The 23726-nt window shown below is 34.9% G+C and overlaps 1 protein-coding gene across 1 annotated transcript; it reads left to right on the top strand.

Moving 5' to 3' along the window:
- The first annotated feature begins 5711 nt into the window (after nucleotides 1-5711).
- On the top strand, nucleotides 5712-23638 carry LOC132543519 (cdc42 homolog). The gene is made up of 3 exons (XM_060207030.1): nucleotides 5712-6068; nucleotides 8593-8651; nucleotides 19115-23638. The coding sequence occupies exons 1-3, from the start codon at nucleotides 5882-5884 to the stop codon at nucleotides 19604-19606; spliced, it is 738 nt and encodes a 245-aa protein (XP_060063013.1). The 5' UTR covers nucleotides 5712-5881; the 3' UTR covers nucleotides 19607-23638.
- Nucleotides 23639-23726: the final 88 nt, after the last annotated feature.

Below are 23726 nucleotides of genomic sequence, written 5' to 3' on the forward strand. Positions count from 1 at the left end.
GAGGTATTCTTCACCAGTCACATGTCAAAATGTCGCGTCCTCCGATCTCTAAAGTTATAATTATTTATAGTTTCCTGACAATAGAAGCTATCGGCGAAACACCACCAGCATGGAGTGTCAGGTGTCGCGAGCGGTCCTCCCGTGGTCCGACATGTACGCGGAACACATGCAAAATGGTGGTCACGGAGGAGAAGCAAAGCGAATCGGTTTCATGACAACGGGGTGGGGGTATCGACGTGGGAGGGGTGATGTTTCATTTGCATAGCTCATTCACTGTCACATTATGACATCAGTCCGTTCACCGGTTGATTTGACCAGGGACGTAGATAACTGTTATATATACGTCCCTGGTTTCACTTTGTCTTGTCCGCGTGAATATTTACGTTTCACGTCTTTTGTAAAATCTAAGTCTTAGTCCCTAGCTATTCTTAAATGAGAAATTGCGAATAGATGGACTTAGCTATTCTTAAAGAGAAAATGCGAATAGACGGGACTCGAAAATGGCATTTTGTGCGACAATCAAAACAAGTTTACAGAATTTTGTAAATGTATCATAGTATATATTTTATTCCACTCACGATTTTTAAAATTATGATATTGGGATTTTCAATATGGCATATTAACAACTCACCAAAAAAAGGTTGGTTTTTCCTGTTGACAAATATTGCGTGGTCTTAAATATACTTGAAATATAATGAATTTGTCACGGAGTGATTTTCTTATCCAAATATTTTGAATTTAGTTGTTTTTCGTATCACAAACCTTTAAAGAATTAAAGTTTCATTAGTAAAAATAGTTACTAATATGATAAATGCAGGTCTATGCTGTAAATGTTCACGGAGTTTTAGACAGCACTCCCTTACGAACCACCGACAGGTATTGTCATACTTTTGTCAGAGATACCAGTTACCATGGACGTCAGAGAAGAGCGTGTTAATGTCATTGTTCCTGGATATTGATGTCGGCTTAATATTGTAACTACATATCTTGTTGATTGTCTTAATCCAATAACGCCGTGGCGTTTTGGTGACAATGCTAAAAATATACCAACACCACGAAACCTGAATCCATGTTTACGGTGTATGGCACGTAAGGGGTTTGAACAGACCCGACCTTTTGTAACAGTTACATACCGGTACATGTATGGCTATGGGAAATTCAATTACACAAAAAAAAATTAATGTTTTAATTTTGTCCGAATTCCGGTTGTAAATAGATTGGTAGATATCCTGTTTCTTTTCTCAATGCAACGTGTTAAAAACACACGTTACGTCCCTTCGGCAAATGACTTTTTCCATTGTGAATTTTGGTCAGTAAACAGGTTTTCACTATTGAGAAAATTGCTTTAGTATAGTATACTGTTTCCATTTCGTAACTTTAGAACAGGATACAGGTGCTTAAATTGATATTTATCGCTGAGCAATTTTTGAGTTTTACAACGTGTTCAGTATATACATACAACAGATCATATGTACTCTCATGTACTCTAGGTAAACGGGTTGTCGTAAAGTTTTTAAAAAGTTCAATAAAATTTTCCGATATCTCGGTGCGTATCAATTGAGATCGCCTAAAGTTCGGCCATAATGACAGCTGCTCGTTAACACCGAATTGTGATCTCCAACTAATTGTCGTAGTGTCAATTAGTCGTAATTAAAACCAGGTACACGATGTTTTGTTCAAACTAAAGCGATAAGTGTCTTGTTCGTACTGAGCTTTGACATTTTCAGATCTGCGAGTTACTCAAATGACACTCGTACTTCATCGAAATGATTGATCAGCTTTAAATCCGAGTTTATCAGGAACAGGTTAATCAAGGGGCTCCTAACTTCATCGTTAAATAAGGGTGACTTTAGAATCTCCTAAATTTCGTGGATAAGAGTAAATACCACTATCTGTAACAGTAAAAATATTTTAATTCTGATCAATATTATATTTTTCTTTGTTTGTGAAAGAACTGCTGTAAGCTAAAAATGCATTAGAAAGAGACGGTATGAAATACAAACACTTGTTTCGATATCAACACTGGGTTATCTGTAATCTGATAGAGGCTCACAATGTTTTATAAAGGCAACGCTTTATCAATTAGTGCCTGTATACAGTGAACTATGTACTCTAAGATAGTACGAATTAGTACTACAAGTTACTATCAGTTACCCGACTATTACTAGAGATCCATTCCTGGTGATAGTCGGAGGTACTGCAATAGGTCTGGTGTTTGTTTGAATCTAATATTTATTTATTTTTGTGTTTTTATTCCTTCAGTCATTTATTTCCGATAAATAGCAAATAAAGTAAAGCACTGAAACAAAATAAAATGCTAAGAGTAAGTAAAACACTAAGATAAAGTGAGATATAGAGATAAAGTGAGAGATGTTGAGATAAAGTGAGGTATTGAGATAAAGTGAGAGATGTTGAGATAAAGCGAGATATTGAGATAAAGTAAAACGCTAAGATAAAGTAAAACACTAAGATAAAGTGAGAGATTGAGATAAAGTGAGATATTGAGATAAAGTGAGAGATGTTGAGATAAAGTGAGGTATTGAGATAAAGTAAAACACTAAGATAAAGTAAAACGCTAAGATAAAGTAAAACACTAAGATATAGTGAGAGATTGAGATAAAGTGAGATACTGAGATAAAGTGAGATATTGAGATAAAGTGAGAGATGTTGAGATAAAGTGAGGTATTGAGATAAAGTAAAACACTAAGATAAATGAGATATTGAGATAAAGTGAGAGATGTTGAGATAAAGTGAGGTATTGAGATAAAGTAAAACGCTAAGATAAAGTAAAACACTAAGATAAAGTGAGAGATTGAGATAAAGTGAGATACTGAGATAAAGTAAGATAAAGTGAGACATTGAGATAAAGTAAGATAAAGTGAGATATTGATATAAAGTAAAACACTAAGATAAAGTGAGATATTGAGATAAAGTAAGATAAAGTGAGATATTGAGATAAAGTAAAACGCTAAGATAAAGTGAGATATTGATATAAAGTAAAACACTAAGATTAAGTGAGATATTGAGATAAAGCGAGATATTGAGATAAAGTAAAACACTCAGATAAGGTGAGATATTGAGATAAAGTGAGGTATTGATATAAAGTAAAACACTAAGATAAAGTGAGATATTGAGATAAAGTGAGATAAAGTGAGATATTGAGATAAAGTGAGCTATTGAGATAAAGTAAAACGCTAAGATAAAGTGAGATATTGAGATAAAGTATATTACTAAGATTAAGTGAGATATTGAGATAAAGTGAGATATTGAGATAAGTAAAACACTAAGGTTAAGTGAGATATTGAGATAAAGCGAGATATTGAGATAAAGTAAAACACTAAGATAAAGTGAAATATTGAGATAAATCTTTCCCATCCATCAGATTCCAGTATCTTGTCCGGGTTGACAAATTGGCTTGTGATTTTCCTAGAAAATTATTGTCCATCATTATGTTTTAGATTAATCATGGACTTTGCTTTATCAACATCTCAGTCCATTCTAACAATATACCATCTATGTTTCTATTACACGCTTAGAAAATGTGAAATCTTCAACAACACACCGGATTTCAATATTCTGTTTCTGATATTGAGATATCGACTGGTAAATATGACTAGGTGTCATGTTACTGGCCCAGTTCTTCCGTTGTGTGGGTTGATATCAAATCTGATTCTGTACTTTTCATGCCTGTTTTCCGTGAGTCCCTATAGTACAGTGTATTTAACATTAAAGTACACGAACAAGTGTTAAACTATTCCGTCAAAGGTTTATAAGTATACCTTGGGATTGTTGTGTCGACAGTATCACAGGGACCATCGGAACGGCGCGACCTTTCTTTTGGGACGGGCGTTCGGAAGGAACTATCTCACGGAATTCACGAGTATGTGGGTCGCAAAATTCCTGCTGTATAGTAAGGACCTATAGATACACTTGTAACACCGTACATTCCAGTCTTTCCTTTTTGTTTTAAGAATAAGATATTTTCTTTGATTCTTCCCACACGTCTATACTAGATACAGTGTTTTACTGTATCGTAGACTGTCCGTACTATACCCACATTCCCGAAGTCTCTGATAACACGCGCAACACCTCCGAAATACTTTTAGGTAATCTCACGCACTCTTTAACAGAATACCCTGAATAGACTTGAACCTAGATAAAACCAATCTCACTTTTCACAACATTCGTTCGTTTATAGGACTCCTTGCTATCATTCACACAGATAACATGGTTTTGTACTAAACATTTTCGGATCCGTTTCGGCTATTTTCAATGAGAGTTATGAGGAATACTTTTGAAAATGGCTATTTACACCTTGAAACCAATACGAGCATAGTTTCCGTCAAACATATCGATTTCTTCACGACGAACACACGTGTGAAGTTATCCGGGTTGGTTGTTTATCATAGGTTTTGATAATATGGCGTTGCTCTCTAAATTTCCCTACCTTTCGTCGAAGGTTTTCTAAGTTTCCCACAACTAATATTTCTTTGCCCACCTGCTTCTGACAAAATGGCGTGTGTTTTTCGTGAACGAAAACAACTCTGTAAAAAATTCTCAAGGTTATACAAGTCCTTAACACGAAAAAAATATTGTAGCAAACATCTATAGTCTGACTTGTAGATCTTAGTAGATCTGTAGATCTAGACGTATCATATACTATTTGAACACCCCCCGCCACCCACCATCCCCACTCCCGTTAAATAAATCCCCAACTCCCCCACCCCCTCAAGTAGGAAATAGGGGTGTTGTGTTAAATTCTAAATTGCTAAAGTCATGCACAGTGTTAGTATATTCTGGATAAACTGATCATTCAACTTTCAGTCATTATTAGAAACGGACTTATGTGAATCAGGTTTGGCAGCAACTAAATTTGAATTCTTAAAAATGAAAATCCCATTTCATACCTCGATTCAACGTTTCATGTATAGGCAAATAAAGACATCCTACTTCCTATTTCGGTATAAAACTTCCTTTTTGTTTTAAAGAAAAAAATATTCAGTTGTTGTTGAATATTCTTTATAAATTATCAGCTGTTTACTCGACATTTCTTCGCTAACGGAAAATTTCAGTTTCGAAACAGAGTTATAGAGTGAAAAGTAAACACGAGGCTTACAACATGTGAAATTTGATAATTTCCTGCTTGTGGTAGATCTAAACTACTCCGTGGTATCGGAAGGGATTTTATCAAAGTTAAGCCGGTTTACGACTGTTATCATGTACATTAGGACTGGTGTGCAAATCCAGCTATTTATAATTCAAAAGTGAACCTAATGTACGTAACAAATGAATTAATTACTATTGCTCAATGTCTACCTGTCTCGCTTCTCACGTGTTTCAGAATACGTCATCTCCTTTGCCCAGGTAGATATATGCTATGTAAATAAAGAAAAACTTGAATGGCTGTTCGGACGAGTGTGTTACATGAGGTAGTTGAGAGAACGTTTTCAAAGAACTCGGTCATCCGCTCTCATGGACCAAGACTGTACTTGAAAGTACCTGTTGAAAACTTCTGTAAGGCCGACAGCGCACAGGTATATATAGAAAATATAATACGGGGTTTGAATGAACGACAATGTTAGTCATAGCGTTCAGCCAATCAGAAGCCGCGACACAATGATTCATAGATTGACGTTCCTCGAGGTACAAGGCCATTCCACGCTCGGCGCTGTCAGAGTAAGGATGTGAACAGGGATTTTAACCAGAAACAGATATGATATTAATACGAGCATCTGTTTGACAAGTGAAAAAAGTTTTACACAAACTGTATATACCTAGTGTACAGGCACGTGAAAACATATTTGGAGTCGTTACGTCTATTTGAACTTTAGTTTTAGTAGATAGACTAAAATCATTTTTTCCTTTGACCAAGTTTTTGACCATGCCTCCTCAATCAATGATGGACCATAATACGAATTTGTTACCGGAGCCTGACGAATGTGGCCAGACGAAAATTAAATGTGTTTTAGTAGGAGACGGAGCCGTAGGCAAAACTAGCCTTGTGGTCAGTTATACGACCAACGGATACCCTACAGAATACACCCCCACAGCATTCGACAATTATGCAGGTAAGAAATCCACAGGTGTTACAGGTATATATCTATTGTTGTTTGTCTTATAACCCTAAGATGTTAGAGTGTTCTTGTTTGGTGTAAAAATTAATGTAGGTTGTTTTAAAATACATTACACGACCTGTTGTACAACTATAGTTACATAACAGATTACAATAGTGTTGGTACATTTAATCACTTAAATGTATAGCATGGACTTTAGTCAGCGATAATTACATGTAGATTTAGTTGTGAAGTTATGTAATTTTTTATTTCGTCTACAGTGCATTTATACAGGGGTGTACTCACCTTTGACTAGAAAACAGATTTTGTGTGAATCAGCTGTTTTTAATTTACATAAAGAGCAGCAAAGGAACATTATACTAATTAAATTTTGAAATATGCTAATTATTTTCAGAAATATGTTTAAGTGTTTGTCTGGGTCACATTTGTTTAGAAGTGGTTCCAGGTTAGATAAGATTTGTGTAAACATTGAGAACCAGACCTTGTGGTGTCTGAGAGCTGGCTTGAGATGCTGGCAGCACCCACTGCAAGTCATGTGTATTAGGTGTCATTTGAGCCAGCACCAGCATCCATGGCCTAGCTCAGAGGTTACAGCTGCTGGCAAAGGATTCTATTAATACAACATTTCATAAATAAATAAAAGCGAGAGGACCTTGTATCCAAGGCAGAGGTACCTATTTTATTCTATAGAACTTGAGGTATATGTATAGAGACAGAAAACGCCTAGCTTATTTCCTGTTATAGAAGATAAAACAATATAAAATTGCTTACATACATACTGATTTCACTGAAAGGATACTTTTTGAACAATGTATCTGCATATTGTATATCATGCTTGATTTTATTGTAGGGTATATCTATGTAAGTAGAACTGCATAAACTGTCACAACCAAACTTTTTGTTACCATTCAAAGGGCTCCTATAGTTTTTGGGAGGTGGGGTTGGGAAATGGACTACAAATATTTTTACTTCAAAATAGATAATTTACAGTTTTGAATTTTTACAAAACTATAGTTAAGTAATTTTCACTGGTTTTAGTGTTTCCTTTTATAGGGAGTGTTTTTGATACTGTGTAAATAGAATATGATAGTCTAGAGATAGAAGGGAAGTAAGATAGATAATGGTGTGGATAATTAATCCTAGACCGAACCTCTGATTTCTAACACTCTGTCTTATAGATGTCCATTAGTAGGGGGTGGGGCACCAATTGGGCCACTTATCAGAAACACCTGGTGGCTAAATACACTAAAAGGAAATATACACCACTGTTTACCTGTGTAGCTCATTAGAATAATTACCTGAGTAGGAAGGGGTTTTTTATTAACCCTGTCAGGTAAAAAGTCATGACATGTTCAACTGACCTAAATAATCCAGATTGGTTAAGTTTAACTAACGAATGAAAAATAAATAAGTCAGTTGTATTTTAAAATTATCATTTTTACTTGTCAGAAGTTGAATTTTTTAAGAAAAATAAATTACCTCAGTTTAATAGTAGTGTATTTTGGTTTGTAAATGATTACAGTGTAACTTCGCTCCCAATGTGTAGACGATAAAATTTTCCAATATCACATTCAAAGTTTTAATTCATTCAGAAAACTCCTGAATACGTCTTGAATCTAGGTCATTTTTTGTAGGTAGACACTGCTTGTATAGGTAGGTAAACAAGATCTCTGGTTTTATAGATCGTAACGCTTTAAATATGAATGATTTCATTTCACAAAAGACCCTGTTCACTATGTATTTACTTTATACACGAATTCATTGATATAAACCTGCCATTTAAAAATCGTCTCTCTGAAGTCTACAAACACTTAAAATGAGCTCTCCTTGAAAAACAAACCTGGGAAGCAGAAGTAAGATCTCCTTTTTGTGACGCGAGATTTATAGTGTATATCTCCTCCACACAAATTTACCAGCATTTTATTGATGTGGGTATATTTGTTAAAGACAAATTTGGCCAAGTGTTAACAGTTGGCTAAATATAACAAGGAGGATTTTAGGGAGATTGTCAGACTTGAGGCGTCAGGACTGAAAATTCTTTGGACAGTCATAAAAATCTTGAGACACTGGACAAACTGACCACTGTTTCAGTGTATTTACTAAACAAAGAGGGGACTTGACATCAGGTTTATTAATGTCTATCTGATAGAGATTATAAATAGCAGATCAACAATGTAATTTACCTGTACAGGTATAAAGTAAACAAGGTGATAATAGAGGGTACGAATTTCTTCTATGCCTGACGTATTTTGTAAACAAGACCCACTGTTTCTGATAAGTATATATACTGGTGACATCATATTTTTATAAATAAAATATTCAAAGTTGTGTTATGTAACCAAGGTCAGATAAGAGAATGAAACCAAGAAAGTTTAAAATACTGCTGTCGATATCATAGACTGGATTTGCAAATATTTTAATGCTTTAATCCAAGACAAACCGTGCATTTCTTGCAAATTTTTATTTCAATATTAGTTACACAGTTGTTATTTGAATTTTATCTTTATTATTTTGACAGTTGTTGTGACAGTAGACGGATCCCCAGTTCGACTGCAGCTTTGTGATACCGCTGGCCAGGTGAGTTGATAACACGTTACACCTATACACAATCAGCTGACATTGTGTAATCAGATGATTCACACTTACCTGTTCGGAGCAGGTGCCCTGCCCCTATATCAAACCGTGACCAAAATTAGCAAACAACATTTGTAATCATGCTTCGTAAGCAGTCTTTGTCTCTTTCCCTGTATGGTCATATGTATATAAGAGCCGAAATGCTATTTATACATTAGTGACTCATGTTTAGGCTACTCGTACCTATTGACAGATTTTGTCGGTCAGTCCCATCGTCCATCTGCTACTGTTGTATAACGAAAGATAAAAATTAAAGACTATTGATAATGATGGCAACAGATTGTGGGAATAGGGAATATTTCTAAAAACAATTAAAGAAATCTCCAGTCCTTACAGAGATGTGATACAGACATGTTAAGTGCATTTGAATGATTGTAATCACACGAGACATCACACATAATCAGACTGGCTTTATGAGTTAATGAGATAGAAAATCGTCATTGATTTTCATGTAATGTCATAGAACATGACTGGCTGAATATTATCTGAATATAAGGGAAATATTTTGAAAAATTAAACGTTGCTAATTGGGTGCGGTTATTCCGTTTGAGTACAGGTGTAGAATGGTAGCAGTAACAGTATGACTCATTTCACAATGGTGACCGGGTGTTTACCTTTCAAACTATACAATTCAACAAGGTAGCCTCCTAATTATGTACGGGAGCTTGACAAATGCTTGTTTCCATGGTATCGATAGAAGTCACGACAAAACCTCAGTGAATTTGAAAATTGACTTGTCTGTAAAAGTTTGTTACTTGATGATTCACTGGTGAGGAAAAAATTGTCCCATAAAGATTTTTTCAACCATTGCACATTCAAGTTCACCATGAAGAAATAACTTGAGGGGAATCTTTTGTGAAGTTCATATAAATCTATTGTGGTGCTAATGTGATTTACAGATAAAAAAGACATTCCCAACATAACAGATTATTTGTTCAGTGTGCTTTTGATATCAAATTCAAATTGATCCATTAACTTGTGGCATTTGATAATGGAGTACATTTAATTAAATTAACATTGTAAATGTCACTCGATACACAGATGTATGTATGTATATCACAGTTCAGTAAGTCTGCAACTGATATACTATTTAAAGCAAAACCATGTAAGCTAAAATTCTGAAGTCTTTGTCATTTACAATGGTATGAATGACAAATCAATATGATTTTACATACCAACGGCTTTCAAACAAAATGTGGCAGTCATGTCAACAAGCAAACCTATTTTCTCTCACAGGATTAAATAGTGTTCGTTAAAAATTCCAGTGTATCGTTAAGTATGGATAGCCCTCTAATTAAGCATCATTACATTTCTCATTACATGTTGGAAGTTTTATGTCAAATTGTCCGTTCTAATGATGGCGTGTGGAGGGCCAGTTGTTGTTCTGTTTGAAAAATTTTTAAACAAGGACACAACACACTTACAAAAATCACAGATAATCATCTCATTGTTTGTTTGGACAATTCAGTTTGAGGAAAATGTGGGGCAGAGAGAGAAACAAAAGAGGAAATGATAAAATTAGAAGGGAGATCAAGAGACGGGGCAAAAGTTTAAACTTTAAAACCAGACTTTTTTCTCATCGCTTGTTTCATAAATTTTAAACATGTCCTAGATCTAAGACATTTAACCGAAAAAAAAATGGGTTTTAACTCATTAAAATAAACTTCATGCAATGAAATTGTTCACAAATCAGTGAGTTCTGTGTATTTATATATACAAGTATGGAATAGGTTAGGAAAAGAAAGTATTAAACAAGGCTGTTGCTTGATTTGGGCGCTAGCCAATGGTTTCATTAGCTCTGTATAATAGGCTAGCGAGATAATGTGTCTTTGTTATATTGGCAAACTTTCTCAGCGACGACCGTATATACATATGTTTATATCTACCCCACGACCAACTTCAGCCTTGGACACGCCTAGCTTAGTTGGGAATAAAATCTGGTTTCTTACCTCTTTAACTGTGATTAAGGTATGCTGGACAGGTGTATATGGCTGTACTCTAGAATACACCACAGTCTACCATACAAAAAGCTGTCTCACCGATATACTGGTATATACCAGGATTCGAATGAAATATAACTATATTTAGGTAATATTGTAACTTAATATTCCATTCAAGAATAGCAGCAATTCTTTAATATAACACTGTGGCCTTCAAGTTTTCATTGATTTTAAATTATTCTTTCCATCGGTTTGACATTTTTTTAAGTCGGTTATGTGGAAAGTTTGCCAAGAAATTCCTTCAAATTCAGGTCAAGATTTACAGTCATCTTAACACAGTAAAAGGTCCCTAATAGGCTACAGGGTTATCAGATGAAAAATCTCCCTATTAAAAAACGTTATATGTCAGAAATCTCGGGTCATCATCAATTTCTTTATTGCCTTCAGGTTGTCTTTCATATTTCATGTAATTTCAAGATCAACTGATATTTTTTTAATAAAAGTTCAGAATTCAGATAATGGTAGCAGAGTATATGGCTAATTTTTCTGGAAAGGAATGTCTTTTTCTGGCTTTTATCGTAAACATAAATATATATTTAACAACTTGGACAGAATTTGATTTTATCAATGTAACCCTGGGCGCCAATGTAACAGAGGTCATTATTTCTTTGCCTCCGCTGGGATTTGAACCTGGGACCCCTTGGTTCCTAGTCTGATGCTCAACCAATCTGAGTGATACATTGCAGCCAGTATGTTACCAGGGTTACATAAATTTTACTGTAAGTGTGGTATTTGGTACCAGTATCAAAATTGATACACGGACATTGTCCATCTGATTCATATCCTGATAAATACATTTGACCACTCCAACCTGTTTACCTTAGTGTTTTTGTCCACTTCTTTGCCTGGTACTGACTGGTCCATGAAGTGTTAGTACCTTAGGCTGACCTTTAATACTAGGTTATATCGGTCATCGATTATATAGATGTAGCCTTCGGCTAGCTGTTTGCTATTTAACCAATTATAGCCACTTGACAAGCCACATATACTAGTGTGAAAATTGAAAGTGAAAACATATTTTTTCCAGTGTAAACTTTTGAACCGTTTTATTTTTTTTCTTAACAACTGAATTTAATGACAAGTATACAAAGGTGTTTATTTTCTGGAGAAACTAAATCAATATTTTAACTACAGTGTAATTACTTACTCTGGTTACAAGTACATATGACCACACACATTATTCATAAATACTTAAGTGTTACACAAATCCCGACCAAGTTGCCATCTTGTCTGATCTTTTAATGCAAAATAGATGCATTTCAGTGGAAATAAGAATTGGCTTGCGATATAGAATGTAGTATTTAAAATTGATATTATCCTTCAGATACATTGATTATTTGACAAGGAAACTAATATTTCACCTCACCTAAACATGTGTCAGAAAGTATGAGGTTTCAAGTGTCAAAAGTTTTTCCTAGATAATAAATATGTCTTTAAATAGATTGGCATGGACACAGAACAACACTTCACACAAAGTGATGGCTTGAGTAGTGGACGGCTTCACCTGGTGACTAATTAGGTTCTGTCCTCATGTTTACCTGGAGAGACAGGTGTTGGACAGTCAGGTATCTGTAGTTACAGGTCAGTTATATTGACCAATGGTCAGCAAGTCATTGGACTGTGTCTCTACAACTGTTGTGCCTTAGATAAGTTGTGGTCATCTCTCACCTCAGGTGATAAACTACCTAGGTCATCTTGTGTGTCCTCACCAGACTTTTTAATGACCAATCTGTGTCCAACACCTCAAATTTGTTTGAAGTTTAAACCCCAAGGTTTACTTATTATCTATAAATGTCTTATTATCTATAAATGTCATTTAATACATAAAACATTCTCAGGATCAAGATCAAGCAAATTTTGCTGACTCTGCTTTTATTAAAACCAATTCCAATTCTTCCAGTGTTGTAATATTTCCAGTTTGAAATTAGCTGGCTCATGGTGTTCTACACAGACTTTATATCAATTGTGACTCTGCTTTTATTTGTTCATCGATATCCGAGATACCAGGTCTGCTAGTCGTCTACGCTTTTCTTTATCATGAATATGCTTGAAGCATTAAAATATGCAATTCTGTCCCAAGTTAACTGTCTGGAAGAGTAACCATTAGTCTGCCCCAAGTGTAAAATGTAAAACTGGAGCCGTCTGGATGAGAAATGCAGAAATCCTGCTTATTTTATTGAGTTATCGAGGACCCGCTGGTAGTCTGCACTTAGAATTGTACAAAATGTCTTTCCAGTGCAATATAACCTACCCTGATCAATGTCATGTAGTATTCTGGTTCTTCTAGTTGCCATGCGTTTAAAATGAAGATATTTAACAGAATCTGTTTTCTAGGCTTTCTTGCTTCACGTCTGGGAATTTCTTTATAATGCTCGACTATTTCATCTGTAAATTATTTTAGGAAGTGTATTCTGAGTCCAGATTTCTAGAGATCTGGAATCTTGTAAGTCTCACTGAGCTTTCTCTTGAATGTCAACAGAATCTCAGGAAACTGGGATATAATATAGTTATGAGTTTTTTTCAAATTCAACAATTATTATTTCATTCCTCTCAGACAAATTCATGCATAGTGGAAATTGTACTTCATAATTCTCAAAAACAACTTTAGTATTTAACTGAAAATTGAATTTTTAATAAAGTATTTGGCAAATAGCAAAAGTGGATTGTCTCCTCTGCTGTTAATGACAGTTGTCATGTCCAGAACACTCGTGACCTACCAACGCCTGTAGTTGCTTGAACTTTTGAGACACGTGAGTTCACAGGTTCACGGGGACAGAACCATTACATGTCCTGTTGATGTTTAAGGCTTGGTCAATGAGAGACTTGACCTGGTCACTATTGTCCACTTTTATTTTTATCCGTGATATCCAGGGTACATTAAAACAACTTGAGTGTCATAAGCATAAAATTTGCCCGGAGTGGTACCAAGTTAAAAGTGGTACTAGAGGACAATCCCTTAGAAAGTTACTTTTGTTTTCTTAGAGGCTTACATAGGATTAAACACTGAATACACCTGTTTAAGCCAGGTTCAGGCCTCAACGAACAGCCATTCAATATATATTCACTATACAAACCATAATTTTATGTTACGAACACAAGATTTTGCTTTGGGATTTCAGTTTTTGAAATGATGTGGAATTATCCCTTCAAAGTGGAGTTTTTATTGTGTTTTAAAGTTATGTAACTGTGGGCTTTATTAAATGTCCCTCAAGCTGTTGGATTTTAAAACCATAGATTATTGCCCGATATGATTCATCCGCTATTTCAAATGTTATTCTTCAATTTTTTTTAAGATTGTTTGAGATTGAAACAATGTTAGTACAAGGTATCTTGGATTTGGATGGAAACCACATTCAAATGTTCTGGATAGTTATCCAGTATGCATAATTCCTTCTTATCAAAATTGTGATTTCCTGGAGGAAATAAAACTGAGAGAAATCTCACGATAATCCTTTTTAATGCTAAGTATTCTGTCTACATCCAGTCTCCTCAAAACTTGATTTGCTATAAAGCTTTCCTGGATTTGAAAAACCTAACAAGATGTCTTCAGTAATCCTGCTGGTATATGTTTGTTTTTCTTAGCCACAACGTCTTGTAAAATTGTTTTTCTTTGATAGATTTAACTTCATTCATGTCTCTCTTTGGGGTTGATATAACAGTGACCTAATTTAAGTTTACTTGATCTTGTTTTAAATTTAGACATGTTTCGGATACGAGCATGATACAAATCTGACTGTACTGAGAATTGTTGATGATGCTGAGGCATTGCTTGGTGGTATAAGGCTCTGATGCTGGCATCGACACAATCTAGTAAATATCTCCTGATTCAGGATGTAGAGCAGTCATCTTTTATACATAAAACAGCTTAACCTGATATTTACAAGAACATTTCTTACATATCCAAGCAAGGAACTTGATACAGAGATCAGGTTGCTGTTTTTCTCAAAGTGTGATTGAAAAGTACTGTTGGCTTGAAATTTAGATAGTGATCATTACCCTTGAATTTTTGAGGATTCTATTGAAAATAGATGAAAGAGTGTTTCTGTTTTCAACACAGCATTTCCCTCAGAAATCAATCTCACAAAGTTCTCTGTGAGTGGTCTGGGGGGTGGGATCCACAGTGTATTGGTTAAGTGTGAAGGTGTACTGACCATCAATCAAGTCCATGTGACTGATGTTATGATGACGGCCAATGACGGCAATTAAAACTGGTTCCCTCAGGGGTCCAGCCAATACATTGTATATATATAAAGGTCAAATAAGGTCACACAGATCTTTATTAGGGGCTTCAGGCCAACATCAATTGTCATCAAGCGTGAGACACACTTTTCTGAAACACACCTGTCCATTTTACTAATTAGCTTTTACCTGTCAATGCTTTACAGGAAAATTTAAAACAAATGTTTAAATTCTATTTTTTGTTCTAGCATTCACACACTTCTTTGTTTCATAATATTGAATTTATTTTGAAATAAACCTATTACAAAGAATTCTTTTTACACTTATTAAGTCATTTCCTTCCTTTGTGTTATTAAACAGACATTTTTCTGGCACAATACAACTCTTTTGTGTCTGAATTAAGGCTTCTCAACATCCAAGACTTTTCCAACTTTTTAACAAATTTCATATTTGCTGAAGTACAGTTTTGTGGTTGAAAATGGTTACAGTTAGGTAAACATTGAGAAGCTTATCCTAGGACTACAGTGATTAACTGTGCTATTCTGTAATCAGTGACAGTATACTTTTATCAACCAATTAGCTTATATTCCATCACATATAAAAGATAGTTGATGTTATCACACATAGTGGAACATTGTCTTTTTAACAATATGGCTATTCTGAATAAAATTGAAATTGATAGTAAATCTGGTGGTCTAGCGATTTTAATAAAGAGCATAACAGTAATCTTAGGTTTGATATCTTCTATAAGTGATCATTGTCAAACTGTTGATTCAATTAAGTGAATTAAAAGTTTGGTTAAAATACACATTGATGGTTTATAACTTTACATTTGTGCACTTGTATATAAATCCATCCAAGTTGAATGGTTCTAGTGTCCAGTGTTGGTCTTGGAATTTAGAAAATGGTCTTGTACAAAAATGGGTTGGTTTTCAGGAATGAGGTTCTCATGTTTAGAAATGCTTGATATTATTTCACAATGCGTTTCTTAGCTCTTCAATGCTTGTCACAGAACCATTATATACTACTAAATAACTAGGTCTAAATTCAATTATCAAAATCAGTAAAATTGTCCTCACATTCTTCTACACTGAATGATCTTTATGGCAATATAAGTTTGGTATTTTACAACCACAAGAATGCATTATCAGCTGTGAGCAATGCTTCAGTACTTGTCAATCGATACATCTTGAGTACATGAATAGGCGATTGGAACTACACGGAGCAGTTCCATTGTATCATTGTGGTTTATATGGAAATGGGCAGTGATTTTCCTACCACTGATGCCAATGTCGTGTTATGAGTCATCACCAAAAAGCTTACGGCAATCATCAAACTGTGGATGTTAATTACTTGAATACGACACACACGCAATATATATATATAAATTGACAGTTATTGGATAATGAAAGGGCATTGAATCTTTTCATGAACTCGTTACTGAAAAATGTCAGTATGAACAAATGAGAGATATTGTTTCTCAAGAATTTCATTTAGTCCTATAAAAAGACATTATGTATTTTCAAAAAACGTTTGTACACAAGAAGAAAAAAGAAATCAGGGGATTTGTACCTGGAGGGAAACTTCCCGTTGAAACCATATTTAATAGGTTTGGTATTTCACTTCAATGGATATATAACATGTATTCATCCATTGAAGCATTTGACAGACCCGGAATAGATCTGTTGTCGGTGGTAGGGGTATTGTGGTAGGCTACTGGACCACACAGCCAAGCACCCAACACCGCTATTGTTAACAGGTCAATTTCCCCAGGGGAATTTAAACATAAACAAACCATATGAAATGCTACACAGTGCAAATCTTGGTAGCATTAAATAGAACAGGTACCTTGTAATTGTGTGACCTCTCTCCTCCCCCTTTTTTTCTTTTTCACTGTGACTCTATGGAATGGACTACTACATAAGAACAGTTGTAATCACCTCCTGAAGATTGTTCGTGGTCCTAATCAGTAAAGCTTATTTTATATCTTGTGGAATACCTTTAAACAAGGTTTTCATGAAATCTTAGGTATTTTAGATTACTAGATACATACATTTTTACCTGAAAAGTGAAAAAGAGGAATGGATTTATAGTTCATAAGATTTAATCAAGAGAAAAACAGAAAGTTCATAACTTTTGATATAGCAATATTGATGTGAAATGGTATGGTAAATTATTTTTAACATTGATAAAACATCCTGTAGACTATCAAACAGCTCTGGATGCTGATATTAAAACTATTTTCATTTTGGTACTGGATAAAGGGTTTTTGTGTCAAAATGTTAAACTTATCAAACAGTCTCCCCTGCCCTCCATCTTTCCACAGCCATACAGCCATGTCCCCACTACCTCCTGTAGGGACCTGGAGTCAAGGAGCTGCATTGTAATAAGCTGCAGCCTCTTACTTATGATCATTTCCTGTTGGTCCAGAGACAAGGGAATTTGTTGTGTTAATGTTTGTTGTCGTGAAAACCCCCAGGTCTCCCAGAATCCTACACAAAAACATAGATATGCTCTCGCATACAGTACCTGGCAATGCGAGGTTTGGCTCATGATGGCTGATCCTTAGAGAGATGTTGAATTAGTCATGTAGAGAATTTTGTCGTGCACAAATAACAAGCTAAACCTGTTTATATTTTAGCTTTAACACCAAACATTTTCTTGTTTCTCCTTTTTGTCGTTTTTCCCTTCTTCTATTAATTGTTAGGTATTCAGGTATTTTTTTTTGCAAGAATATTTTGAAATTAATCTTAAGGTGTTAATGAAATTGATACAGATTGTAAGTGTATCTCTCCAGATAATGAAATGACAAGGCTTTGAAAATTTTGCTCCGTGGATTGATAGAGAATGGCAGTTCATCTGTTGATAACATGCTACTAGGTTATTTTAAAGAACAGCATGAACAGCAGTGTTTTTGTACCAAGAAAGCAATTAAAAACATTCATATATGGCAGATTATTTCTTATCCAGCAGACACAAATAACTAAATTGACATATCTTAATGCACAATTCATCACATTTATTTATGAGTGAGTGCAAAAATGAATTGATGAGATTTAATGATTCTGGGGTTCGATAAGTGTAAGATTGTGAGTGTTTCCTCTGAGTCATCATCCCTCCAGAGTTTTGCTGTTTTTGTTATGTATGTATATAAATATACTACCCATCTGTTTAGCGATGCTGTGTCTTGATAAATCTTTTGGCTAGAGAGTAGCTGGCACAGATATTTCTGTTAGCGGATGTGTTTATAGTGTAGTACATATAGAAGTTCACACTCCATCTCTCGGGGACGCATGCAGAGCTGGCAAAATTTCGTATATCAAAACAAGAATACTTATATGCTGTTAGAAGTATCTTTTAGTCGTTAACCTTGGTCCCAGCTTCAGCAGCTGGCATGCTCCTTGCCAACAGAGATAGGCTTTCATCTGATAATCAGTATAAACTTTAAAAAACCATATAAAAACACAGATATAACTTGACACTATAAAACACCCTCCAATTGCTATGGAAAAAATCTGCAAAGTATACAGAGAAATTTTGTAAGATGGCCTAAATTTGGATGATTATAAATTGGCACGGTTTTCAAGGTTTGTTTCATAAGACTATAGAAAAAGGTGGGATTATTACACCCCAAGTGTCAGATAATCCAGCTGAAAATTACCATGTGACATGTCGGTTAAGTTATCAGAACCAGATGATAGTTGTATAGGAGCTGTCAGAGTTTCTGAAACATATCAGCACTTTGTTTTTCTTTACATTGTATAACACTCAATTTAAAAAAGATTTTTAGAATCAGCTGCCAACTTTATGCAAGCTACAATTATCCAGGATGAAATCTGTCGACATTTAACCAGCCTTGAACTTCCGTAATTTGAAGTATAAAAACTTATGGGATTTTTTTCATAAGTTTGGATTGACATTAAGAAATAAAGAAACTTGCTGCCAAATTTTAACTAACCTTGACATGTCATGTTAAACTTCATACTGTAGGAATATATACATATCTACATACATACTGAAAATTTGTTCTTTTCATATGAATCATCTTGTTCTATGAAGGATATTTTGACATTTGTCAATCTTAAATAAGTGTTTTGTTGTGAAAGTTTGATGAGGATGATATTTATATTGTCAATCATTTAGAAACTAATTTTTTATATTTTGTTTCAAATTTTGATGAAAGAATTTTTCCATTAGATATGTAATATCAAGTTTTCTTTCTTTCAGGATGATTTTGATTCATTGCGGCCGCTCTGCTACCCAAACACCGACGTCTTCCTCCTGTGTTTTAGTGTTGTCACACCAACTTCATTTCACAACATTTCTGAAAAGTGGGTTCCAGAAGTGAGAAAACATTGTCCAAAGGCACCAATTATTCTGGTGGGGACACAGTGTGACCTTCGCAATGATGTCAAAGTTCTGATCGAGCTTGCCCATTACAAAGAACAACCAATCCCAGAATCGGAAGCACAGGCACTTGCTGAGCGTATCGGGGCAAGTTATATTGAGTGTTCATCACTTACACAGAGAAACCTCAAGGAAGTCTTTGACACAGCATTACTGTCTGCCCTTAAACTAACAGGGCCTCTTAAAAGGACAAAAAGTTCACGGAGGTCGAAAAAGGGCAAAAAGCAACATGAACAATCGCCACCACCAATGGTGTCGGGCAAGCCTTGTGCCAAAAGGACAGGATGGAAACGATTCTGTTGTTTTATGTAAAGTAGTTTTGGATTGCATGGAAAGCAGAATTCAATTGTCATTCAAGGATTTGTTGAAAATGAAATAATGTGCACAGATTTGCAACAGACACATGATGTTCAATCCTGCAATATTGCAATACAGACTTTGGCTAATCAAATTGTGTGACACATGATAGATTCACCAGACTGCCGCTACAGGTGATTTGTGTATCGGTCATTTAGAAGTAATGAATGTATACACACCTACAGAGATTGTGATGAGTCTCTGTCTGTCAGTGCAGGCCGCAGTTTGCATGATAGCACTGACGAACTGTCAACTGTCGTTGACTCACAAAACAGAAGACAGATGAAGTCGCTTTTTTAGGCAGGTTGATTGTGTACGATCATAAATTAATTTATCATTGAGAGAGAGCGAAAGAGAGAACACATGCTCATACAAATTTGCATGTTTTAACAAGGAGTGTGTGAGTCATGCAATGTTGATGTCTGCTACAGTGATAGAGGATGATTTTACTGAAATTAAACAGGAGAATCTTTTGTCACAAATGAAGGGTGTTGCACATCCATTGTGGTGTGCTAATGTATTGGGCTCAAGTGATATTTTTTGGGCTGTGTGTTTTACAGATCAAATTATGCCATTGTTGTGAGTTATGCATCCATCTTAATTGTTTCCATGTAGATTATAGATAATTCTGGCATCACAAAAGAAACAATTATGTAGCGCTTTTCAAATACTTGTGACATATTTACTACCCTGCTACCTTTCTTGTTTTAGGAAATCAGTTAATGGTGTAGAAGAAAAATCTTTTCAAAATTAGAAAAAAAGGAAAAAGAGATTTGATTATTGATAATGTTGTTCAACCTTTAGGGTCATTTGGCATGGGAAATGCGTGTGAAAATGTATGGTATGCAGTTTCATTATAACAATTGTCATAATACAGACTTGTATTTTTGGAGTCCTAGTGTCTAGAATAGAATACCTTTTAACAAGCGGGTAATCTAAAGGAGCTTTGTTTCTACCTAACTTGCCTATTAGATCTAGGTATTCTAATATGACTTGTGGCAGTGTTTTTATCGGACTCTTATCAAATTTTTGATGTTCGTTTTAACTTCTCGGACTATTTTATGCTATCAGGACGACTGATATGGATCTTAACATTGTCACATACCCTATTCCCTCACATGAAAGCCTGATACAGGTATGATCACCATTATCACAGAACCATATTTCCTTATCCTGTCAGTGTGGCTTTGTCTTGGCAAGTGTTGGTACTTTGCCCAATCCTTGGTCCATTTGATGAACAGGTTCTCATGACAAGCGTGACAAGTCTTGAATTAATTAACAAAGGTGTTGAAAACCTGAACAAGGTGTACTACTTAAGAGAATAATTATGATTTTTTTTTTGACAAAGAAAGGTCTAGATAATTAGTAGAATATTGACATGCCACTATGATAGCAATTATAAGGCATGGTACTGAATTTTTTACATCGTTCTGGATCGCGACCTCGAACATATTTTACTGAATCATTCCTCATACCACACAAACCACCTCCAATCAGATTACAATAAATCTGGCTTGTCAAGTCTTTGCATAATATACGCCAGGCAAATTGAATATAGTTCTCTCAGTAACAGCAGTTTAAGGACTTATACAATTTCTTATTTTTCATTTTGAACAAAACTGGTGTTGATGGATAGATTTGTATTAATAGTCGTTTTTGTCCCTCAATTTGATTTGGCCTGACCAGATTATCTCCATATCTTCTCATGTCTCTGTATCATGCTCTCAGCTTTTTCCATATTCCCCTCAATCCTACAGTGATGGGAATGAAGGGTAAAAAACATGATATTCCCCACCCATTCCCTTTGACTGTCCCCACCCCACCTCCCTTCCATCCTAACTTTACCTAGTCAATTTCCACCGCGGACATCTGTCACCACGAAAGTGATTCTTATCCACGACTTCTTTCCTCTCCCTGGAATTAGACAAGTATCTTTATTTAACATTTTTAATTAATAATTGTAATTAAATGGTGCTGCTACTGTATAACTAACTATTCCTTTTTTAAGATATTTTATTTGAACCACAAAACTTGACGAAGGTTCTCTATAGAACTTGGTAGCCTACTTTTACTGTCACAAACATGTCAATTTCATATAAGGGAACAAGATAATTCAGCAAGTATGTCATAGTTACAGTTAAGCATAATGTAATATTTTTGGTCAGACAATCAAATCGACTTATCATAAAACTTGTACCATAATTATTCCGAAACACCTTATTTGTAACTGCAGAAGACTTGATCAGGAGAAATGTGCAATTTAGAAATGTGTTGGTTCTTGCAATATGTTTTTTTTCTTCATTCGAACAAAAAGAAACAAAAACAAACGAGTTTGGACAATCATATTGTTAAAACATAATTGTCCTTGTATATGTTATCTCACTGGTACAAGTTATACCTGTTTGACAATTGCACAGGTAGATTTCATGATAAGCAGATTAGATGGAGCTGACCTTTACATTGATTCTGTGTTATGTATGTGTATATATATGTGTGTGTGTGTGTGTGTGTGCGCGCGCATGTGTGGAAATGAGATGCTCACCTGTTTCTTGAAGCATCAACTGTTATTAAGCTCTCACGTCTTTCATTCATGTTCGTATGTAGATTGGTTGTCCTGCAGGCATATCTGGAACTAGTCCCATCGAATTGCTTGCGTATGTCAAGGTCAAGGCCAAATGTTTTGCTTGAAAGGTCAAGGCCACATCTTTCGCTTGAGCTCAGCAATAATACCTTTTTTTAAACAATATTCCTGTTTGTTTTTTGTCAATTGTCTATTAAAATATTACCTGATTTATGCATTTTATTAAAATTATTTTAATGAATTTCAAAGAGAATAAAAAAAATCATTGTTAATATTAAAAAATTATCGACATTAGAAATTATTTTAAAAATTGGATGTTTTACAGCATTGGTAATTATGGGATTGTATTTCCTAAGCCTTAGACATATTGTCAAAGATAATCAGCTAATGAAGATGAGTTCTTGTCAGTTTCTCAAGCAATGTAAGTATTTTGTAAACATATCTGTAGTGAAAAAAGCTTGCCGGAAAATTCACCACAAAAATCTACACTATAAAACTTACAAAATGAGATTTTTTATTATGAATAATTACTGATATGACATGTATATTTATATATTTTGTACAAGAAAAAGTGCCTTTTAATGAGTAGAAGTTTTGACGTTGACGAACTGTTGCCCTTTATTGGAGCCTGCTTGCTTATCTAAATGTATGAAAGAAGTCTACCTACATATAGATATGGTCTTGTGTTCAGGAATTTGGGTTAGGTTGGAAAATAGAAATATTTCCCATTGAAATGGGTAAACAGTTTAAATTCTCTGGATTTGTATGAAAATGGAAACAAAATAATGACCGATTTGACATTTAGGTGTTGAGGTGTCAAAACATTATTATTCTCCGATCGTTTTCACAACAAATACAGTCTACTTAAAATCGGCTACAAGACAAAGAGATTGTGAAATTAACGCATTACATAGGGTCATGTTCGTATCGAGAGAGATAAAACGAAGGTTTGTATTACAGTGATGTGTCGCCCTATTGAAGGGAGCCACGAGGGTAATAAGATCACCATTGTTGGGCTGTTATGTTTATAGGTTGGTGGAGAATGCAATGTTTATCAGATTAAGCCACGAAAACATTTACGAAATGCTTCTGTTCTCTGCCAAATTTACCCACAAATGTACATGATTTTATGTCCAGTGTCGTCTGCCAGCAAATATTACGCGATTAATGGCTTAACTGTGCCGAAATCCAAAACTTTTATTCAAATTCCTAATCACGGACCACAAGTGTACGTAGTCCTAGGGACATTGTAACGTCATTTGTTAAGACTGCTGTCAGCAAAAACAGCGAACGTTCACCACCAATTACGTCATGTGCACGTCAGAGGTTTTGACCTACAGACAGTTTGTCGAGCGTCTCAATTTTTATTGATTTATTGCCTGTTGAATAAAGATTTCTAAAAGAAACATTAGAATTTATTTGTTATTTGTGAATGATAAAAAAAAGCGTCACCTATATGTATACGCATGGACCGTGGACTCTCATTGGTCCACG

This window comes from Ylistrum balloti, unplaced genomic scaffold (genome assembly GCF_031769215.1).
Source record: "Ylistrum balloti isolate Yb309-2 unplaced genomic scaffold, AGI_CSIRO_Ybal_v1 Utg369758, whole genome shotgun sequence".
Lineage (NCBI taxonomy): Eukaryota > Metazoa > Mollusca > Bivalvia > Pectinida > Pectinidae > Ylistrum > Ylistrum balloti.